Source organism: Mizuhopecten yessoensis, unplaced genomic scaffold, assembly GCF_002113885.1.
Source record: "Mizuhopecten yessoensis strain PY_sf001 unplaced genomic scaffold, ASM211388v2 scaffold4105, whole genome shotgun sequence".
Lineage (NCBI taxonomy): Eukaryota > Metazoa > Mollusca > Bivalvia > Pectinida > Pectinidae > Mizuhopecten > Mizuhopecten yessoensis.
The window spans coordinates 584157-592864 of record NW_018405378.1 but is presented as its reverse complement, the minus strand read 5'-3'; the positions used below and the strand labels follow the sequence as shown (position 1 = coordinate 592864).

The following is an 8708-nucleotide window of genomic DNA, read 5'->3' as shown; positions in this document are numbered from 1 at the left end:
AAATAAATATCACCGGCAAAATTTAATTTTTAAAGCATCAGAATATAAAGAACACACAAACGTAACCTGTCAAATAAATATTAATATTGCAACCAGTTTAATCATATGAATATATGTGGACCATGTGTTAATTTAAACGATATTGTATTGGCCTTTTAACACGTCACGGTGACAGAATTTCATTAAAATCGAGATTCCATGTAAAGTCAAACATGCACACTTTAAGGACCGATACAAATTGTAATTCCATATGATGTCGGATAGCGAATCCAACACCCTGTGGAAATTATCGGTCGGATTTCACAGGTTTCACTCTACCCTTACTCACGCTTGAAGTTCAATGTAGAAGTGTGGTGTATATTAAGTTATCAGGGATCGAAAATAGGAAATACAATTTATTTAAAAATTACAATACCCTTTTTTGGTTAGTGTGAAAGTCACAAACATTTAACAAATTATGAAAGTTAAACAGTCATTAACACATAGGTATTATTCTGTGTATAACCATGGAATTTGCTGGCTACTGACAAACATATATATCACCAAGAATAATCGTTCTATCACACGTTTGACCAATTTTAATAGAGGTGTTATTTGAAATTTTGCTAAAGAAAAATAAATGATGCGAAAATAATTTGTTTATATCGTTGTACCGTTACCTTTAATTAGGTGCGTACGTCTCTTGTATACCTGTGACTTTGATAAGTTTATCTAGAGAGTACATTACATAGCAGCGTTTCGCTGTTCCCTATTGTAGTTTTAATGACCTCTTTAAAGTTATTTTACATTTGAATTATCACCGAAATAGGCTGACCAGTGACCTATACAAATAGCCATTATTGTCCCTCCCCCTCTTCTTTGAAAGACTTATTTTTGTTTAATTGACTTAGTGTTCCAGTAAATGCGTTGAACCCCGTCGATAGTTCCAAACATTTAACTAAAATTAGGATGCATGTGTAAATTAAATATATATAAAACGTGACATAATGTTGCATATTTTAGCATTTCACATACATCAAAACACATGAGCATTTTAACCGCAGATGATAAATGAAAGTATACTGCGACGATAAAAAAAATATGTTAACATTTTGGTGGGGAGGTGAAAGGAACAGCCCATTGTGTGTGCGTTAAAGATTTCTCTGGTCGCTGTGCCAGAACGTGTGTGTGTAGCGAAGGAATACATGCATTAGTTTGTATTCACAATCATGAATTCAGTCGTGTACGGATGGAGAAATTTACCAACATGATTTTATTTATTGTGACTTTATTGACTTTCATATTTCATGGAGAAACATTTGGTAAGTAAATGTCAGAGAAAACACCGACTGTTCGTATGTATGTCAAGCTACAGTAGGTTACCGTGCGTCGGCCATAGGCCGAAAATTGTTATTGAGTTGCGAACGATTTTCTTTTGGTTTTCGAACAAATTCATTGATAACAATATAAAAGAGCACTTGTCACAGGGGACTGTCATGTGTATTTGTTGTGACATTTCTTCTGTCTGTCGTGAACATAAATTAACCATGTGATTTAAGTGTGTGTATTAGGAGACATGAGCTTTAAAAACCAATGTCATTTCACTCCTGTGTGTAGAGCCGGTTCAGTTTAACGTTGCTGTTTTGCTGCAGATTCGGTTTTAGGTCAGTGTAGAGATTATCATGATCTGTTTCAATTAAAGTCGATGTTCTGGTACTTTTTCAGCCCTTCCCTCCCACTGTTGCAGTAAAGCGACTGATGATGAATGTAGAACTGCTTGTTCTCGGGTGAGTAGACACTTATCACATAGGTCGGTGTATCAATATCAATATTTTGTATTATAAATATATTTACCCTGTGATAAACAAACCTGTCCTAAAATTGGTCGATTTCATCAGATTGGAGATGTACCTATAGCTATCAGGAAAAGGATTTTAACAGTTGCTATTTTAGTGAACAGATACTTAATTTATCTGGTGTCGTTATATTTTTTATATCCCTTTGTATATATAAGTATAGGAGACCCCTATTTTTTTATATTACAAGTAAAGCGATCCATGCCCCTGTGGGTAGGTTGTAATAGTATAGCTACTGACTGATTGATCCAGGATTTACAATGTCAATATATGACATGCACAAATACATATTTATATGATCGGAAGATTCTAGGCAGAGATCTATATGACAAATCGGTGTAGATACCTGTTTCGGAGAGGGTCTGTGTTCGGTATGGAACCCTGGACAAGATTATCCAGAAATAAATAATTTAGAGCATTGTGCTGTAATGACTGTCTAATTTTCTATGAGGTCACAATTAATTTCAAAGTTTTCACCAGATTGACCATGACTATCCCTTTCTTACTGACCCAATCTTTTATATATAGAGAGTCAAATAGCTGCCTCGATAGAGGGGAATACGTTTATATAAATACCCTTCCAAGACCAGGACAGTATCCCACAGAAGAAACGATAACTCTCCCAGAAAGGGCTGTCATCTCCGTGGGTACCCTACAGAATTGGTGTATATAGCACTATATATATAGAAACAGTTCAAGAAAGGGCCATCATCTCTATGGGTACTTTCAGAATTGGTGTATATAGCACTATATATATAGAAACAGTCCTGGAAAGGGTTTTTATCACCATAGATACGTCGCCTATATGTACAAGGAATGGTCAGGTGCCAAAGTGGATAGCACACTTGTCTTTTGCCAAGATGGTCAGGCCGGGTTCCATTTCCCAGTCAGATGTAAAATGGTGGGGGTATGGTCAATCGCAGTCCTCTTTCTCCCATAATAAGACAAATACAATTCATTCTTATTAAATTTAATGAAGAAAATGTTTAGAAATGTATTAAGACTTGCTCTTCCATCCGAATCAACAAGAGGGGGTATCTTTAGTTCACAGCTTTCCCCTGTACTAGCCCCTCCCAGAAGGGGCCCATTCTATTCCTATAGATACTATCCCAGAAAGGGCCACAGATACCTCTCTCAAAGTAGGTCTTTTTTGTTAAAATGCCAGTTCCAGAATTAATTTGTGATCTAATTATAGAACTCATCACAGAAAAATTCTGTATCTATTTACTATGGATACTACCTAATTGTAATCATATCAATCACTATGTGTTTCCACTGAATTTTAGATTTCGGGTGTAAACGTTTGCTAAATTGATTCATTTTAAATTTTGGGGGTATATTTCTTTCATTTTCAAGATTTTGTACCCCTATGTCGTTAAAATTTAGTATAATTGTGCATTCCTTGAAACGTGGGGGCACAATCAATTGTTTTAGGGGTAAAAAATGATCATTTGGGGGTTTCTTGGATATTAAAACTTGTTTTCCTGCAGGGGTTCATTATGGATTACTTTCTCAGAATACCTGTTCAGTGATAATTGAGGTCCTTATTTTACTAGGAGCTGTGTATATTTTGTAATAAGGTCCCTAGTGTTATTTCACTAGGTGTTCAATTTGATATGCTGAAGTCTCGCTAAACTTTATAAAACATTCATAACTAATGTTATGCAGAGAGTTAAATATGCATAGATATATATGTCACTCAAGCCTGGAGAACTTGCCTAACTAGATAAGGTTGAAAATAGATGTTGTTTGGAATTCTGATCAAAACGATTCATGCACATATTATCGGCACATAGTTTTGACACTTGATACAGCTTTAATAAGATGTGAATATGAAATTTCTCATAGTTCTTATCAATACTTGATTACTGATTATTATTTTGGTTCTTTGTATAATGATGGGGTTTTGAATTCTTATCAGTGCAGGTAGTCTTAAAATTTTCATCATGATAATGTGACGTTCATGTGCTGGGTACAGTATATGCAATCAGAAATGTTATTTTCCTGGTGCATTTGGGAATTTCCACCAAGATGTATTGCTGCTTTCAGGCAGAAAATTTGCGCTGTAGCAGATCATCTCAGAATAACTTTTTTCCATCTTTAATTCTTTTTTCTGAATAATATATAATAGGAGTAAAAATCCACTAGCTGAGGAAAATAAAAAAATTGTATTTAAATACTTTTTTTTAATCAAATTTGGAAAAACAATTTTAAAACTCTTGAAGTCAATGTCAGATTCTAGTAAAAATACTACATGTTACTCTATAGTAAATTAGGATTTGATTTTAATTGATTTAATCTCATTTGAAATCAGGTAGAATGGCTTTGATTATATTGTTGTAAGGAGGAACACAACTGTTTAAATAAAAACCACTGGACATTACTGTAACAAAACTAAGAGGAAACTGGACCTGGATATAATTAATAACAGAAAACAGATATACAGCCCTTGTCACTCATACGAATTATTTAATTAGATATGCACATATTTTCTGAGTGTAGACTTGGTCATTAAATTCTGCTTCCTTGCTGTAAGTGTCATGACAGTGTGTATAACTGGGATGAAATTAGACTGCTGTCTATCATAAATCATTACCACAGGTACAGTAGGGGCCTTATATTATATACCGTACACAGTTAGGTACACAACTTAAAGTTTACACCATGCCCTGAATTAACTTTCATTCAATTAATTAAAACCATATTTGATGACCCAATGAGTGCACCTGCCTATATATATGGGTCTTAAGGTAACTCTATGCACTGAATTAATTTACATTATTTTGTAACTGTATATAATGACCTAACAATTAAGTACAACCACCCATTAAAAAAAGGAAAATTGAAATAAGTAGAAAGTAAAGTTAATAGATGTATATAATGAATCTTTAAGAAAGATGGACTGATATTCTAAATATGTGAAATTTAGTATTGAAAAATGTGAAAATGTGTAAAATGTGAAATCGTAATTTTAATGAGCATAATTAGATTTAGTGTGCTTTAATTAGTTACCTGTAGATATTCTAAATATGTGAAATTTAGTATAGAAAAATGTGAATTATTTTTTAAGTATGTGTAAAATGTTAAATCATAATTTAAAAAGCATAAAAAAATGTGTGTGCTTTAATTAGATTTCTGCAATCATCACTACTTGTTCGTATGATCTGAGTATAGTTCTGACAAAACATTTTTAGTCCTATAGTACTATACCAGATAAACAACAATTAATTTCCAAGCCACTGGCATGGCACCATATGTATGGTTATAATGTATAGTAGTAAATATTTAACGTATACATGACTATAACTATATATTTATTTAAATAATTTATAAATATTTACACATTTTATATTGTACAGTATTTTATGTAAGTTTTCATATGTTGCGGCTAAGATTTAAGTAAAATATTACATTATGAAGGTAAGACATACAGTATATTATATACATGTATTCAAAAAAATGTCCAGTGACAGTGTCGTCACCACGTGGGTGGACCAAATCATGGTCACATGACGTCATGTTTACAAATCAAGGAAACGATTCTTACATCTATGTGGTATCATATGTAGACAGGATTAGGTTTTGGCTGGTAAAAAAACGCGATTGTGTTTCTGTTGACAAAAAAAAATTGTATGTATTCTTTCCCTGTGTTTTTTTACGGCAATAAAGTTAACAAAAAATGCAGTTAATACATGTTGTTTTATTGAATATAGCTATAATACATGTATGCAAATTTAGCCCAGCTATACAGAAGCTATTTTAGCATAATCATTTCAGGTTTTTGAGCTTCTACAAAATGCAAAAGGTTGTGTTTCTAAGAACAAAATAAATACGGCACATCTGAAAATGGATTGTAAAAATATGACTAAGGAGGCCATGTTGTGTATTATAGCCGAGGTAGACAGATGGCCCAGTCAAGATGGGGGATTTATAACACTGGCTACAATATCGGCAGAATATAATTGAAGCATGGTTAGAGGATGTACAGGGAATATTGTTTTTTATACTATGTATGCATTAGAACGGCACCAAGCTGGATGAAGTAAAACCCATTAGTGAAAATAGCCTGTACGGTGTATGGTGTATGTAAAATTACTTAAATATTATTGGCAAATTTCTAGCATCTTCGGGTAAAACGGGAATTACAAATGTTACTTCGTAATTTCACCCTGTGAATATAAACTGGCCAACTTTAAACCCTTAATACTTTCAGTAACAATTGTTTTATATAAATTGCTTTTAAGCCCAATTGGAATTCCATTTTTTGGCAATAAATTCTTCGTAACTTTTTGTATATATATATGTTACATATACCGAATTGTTGTATTAAAGAGGAACTTTAAAGTATAGAAGATATATCTGATAACAGATTTTGATGAAGCATAATACATTGTTTATTCCGTTAATAAATGTCAATTTCTATTTCTTAATTCTTTCGTTTATTATCGTAGAGTGTCGTGTAGACACTTTATTGTTGATAAAACATGTCACATTGTATCCTAATTCTATTTTGTAGGTAATTTTTTTGTAAGGAAGCAATTTTCTTTTTCAATTATATTTAATGTTTATATATTCCACGCTATAACTGATATGTATTATACCTCCGTTTAATACCGAAATAGATTCTCCATTTTTATAGTTTATGTCAATTCATCACTGCGATAACGCATACAGGCATCCCTGTAGCTAAAAGCCCTATCTAATGGAGTAAGTGTTATCATCATTACTCCCGTTCTGTGATGCACATAGAAGGATGATAAAACAATTTTCGGCTTGGTAGATTTTCAGTAGCCCCCTTTATATCCGAACAACCCACCAACACCTACATTTATGTAGGCAATTTTTGCCCAGGTAATATTTGATTCTCCTTGCCGGTGTGCAAAAACTTCCCCTGATCCCATTCAACTATACCTGAGCCTGTGAGGTGTACAAAAGCGGGCCCCATTAAACTGAGTTTTATGAAGCAGAAACACAAAGTGTAAAGTTTTATGAGTTAAGGGTAGTCATTTGCGATAATGGTTACAATACAAGGTATGTATTAGTGTTCAAGGAGTTCATGCATCAAGAAAACAAATTTTACTCTGAATATATTTTCTTATTCTCAATTAGATTTAAATCTTAATGTCTTAAAAAATTGATATGTTGAAGCTGAAAAATTCAATTGATATTGTTTATCTTTCTTATTTATATTCAGTGAAATCTGCTTAATACAGCGACTCAGCCTCTTACAATAAATAGGTTTTTGGAGGACAGGGGTGCAATTAAGATCAAAAGTGTTATGTTTTCACCTTTCATCTCTCGAAAACAATGAATAGTAGAATGAAGTATATGTTTAACTAAATGGTTTTACAAGATTACATATATATAGAAAAAGCATTTCAGACTTCAACAGTTTTTTTGTTTTGAAATTACTTAAATAGAAGGTAATTAAGGTTAGATATTAAAAAGGAAGAATGCTAAGAAAAGTGAAAAAAAAAAAAAAAATCTGTTTGGCCTTACATTTACATTTAAAGAGTGGGTTAGAAATTTAAGGAAAGAATTTTCTTGGTTTATCTGACCAACTTAATTATCCTAATTATAAGAAAAAAATATCTACAAATATGTAAATCAATTGATATCTAGAAATGATAGAATACCAAATGTTAAAAAAAGGCAGTTTCAATTGTATATCAAGCCATACATATGATAGGAACCACTTCCAGCTGATCTTATGGAGTTTATTAACATAGGTAATGTATCAGTAGACAGCGTATCATATTCAGGCAATTTTGCCAATGTAACAGTCACAAGTGTGGTAGAAATGGACTGCAGTCAGTGGTTGGTGACCTTTGTGTAACTCAGTTTGTGGAGTAAGAATGTAGTATCTGGAGGTTCTGGGTTCAAATCCTGGTTTCTTTCTTTTCTGACCTGTTTAATTTCTAGTTGCAGTTATTGTGTGTTTACAGAAATATCAACATTAACACAGCTTTTCACGCTATAATACATGCTCTTGACTTCTCTGTCGACCAGGACTGTCACAGCCTCTAGACCTCATAATCAACTGAGATGTTTCAGGCTGATCACCGCCCAGTCAATTGGGGCTGCCGCAGGCTCTAGACCTTGTAATCCACTAGGCTGTCACAGACTCAAGACCTTGTAATCGACTGGGCTGTCGCAGGCTCTAGACCGTGTAATCCACTAGGACTGTCCCAGGCTCTAGACCTTGTGATCGACTGGGCTGTTGCAGGCTCTAGACCTTGTAATCCACTGGGATGTCGCAGGCTCTAGACCTTGTAATCCACTAGGCTGTCGCAGGCTCTAGACCTTGTGATCGACTGGGCTGTCGCAGGCTCTAGACCTTGTAATCGACTGGGCTGTCGCAGGCTCTAGACCTCATAATCGACTGGGCTGTAGCAGACTCTAGACCTTGTAATCGACTGGGGCTGCTGCATGCTCTAGACCTTGTAATCCACTAGGCTGTCGCAGGCTCTAGACCTTGTAATCGACTGGGACTGTCGCAGGCTCTAGACCTTGTAATCCACTAGGCTGTAACAGGCTCTAGACCTTGTAATCGACTAGGCTGTCGCAGGCTCTAGACCTTGTAATCCAAAAAAACTGTCCCAGGCTCTAGACCTTGTAATCGACTGGGCTGTCGCAGGCTCTAGACCTTGTAATCGACTGGGCTGTCACAGGCTCTAGACCTTGTAATCCACTAGGACTGTCCCAGGCTCTAGACCTTGTGATCGACTGGGCTGTCGCAGGCTCTAGACCTTGTAATCAACTGGGCTGTCACAGGCTCTAGACCTTGTAATCGACTGGGACTGTCACAGACTCTAGACCTTGTAATCAACTTGGCTGTCACAGGCTCTAGACCTTGTAATCGACTGGGCTGTC

General features: G+C 34.7%; 1 protein-coding gene across 1 annotated transcript in view; it reads left to right on the top strand.

Annotated features, from left to right (window-relative positions):
* The first annotated feature begins 1135 nt into the window (after positions 1-1135).
* Positions 1136-8708, top strand: part of LOC110448505 (reversion-inducing cysteine-rich protein with Kazal motifs-like) — a 97683-nt gene continuing 90110 nt past the window's right edge. The window contains exons 1-2 of the mRNA XM_021494778.1: positions 1136-1301; positions 1705-1766. Coding sequence (XP_021350453.1) covers positions 1229-1301; positions 1705-1766 — 135 coding nt within the window. The 5' untranslated portion in view covers positions 1136-1228. The remainder of the gene's footprint in view (positions 1302-1704; positions 1767-8708) is intronic.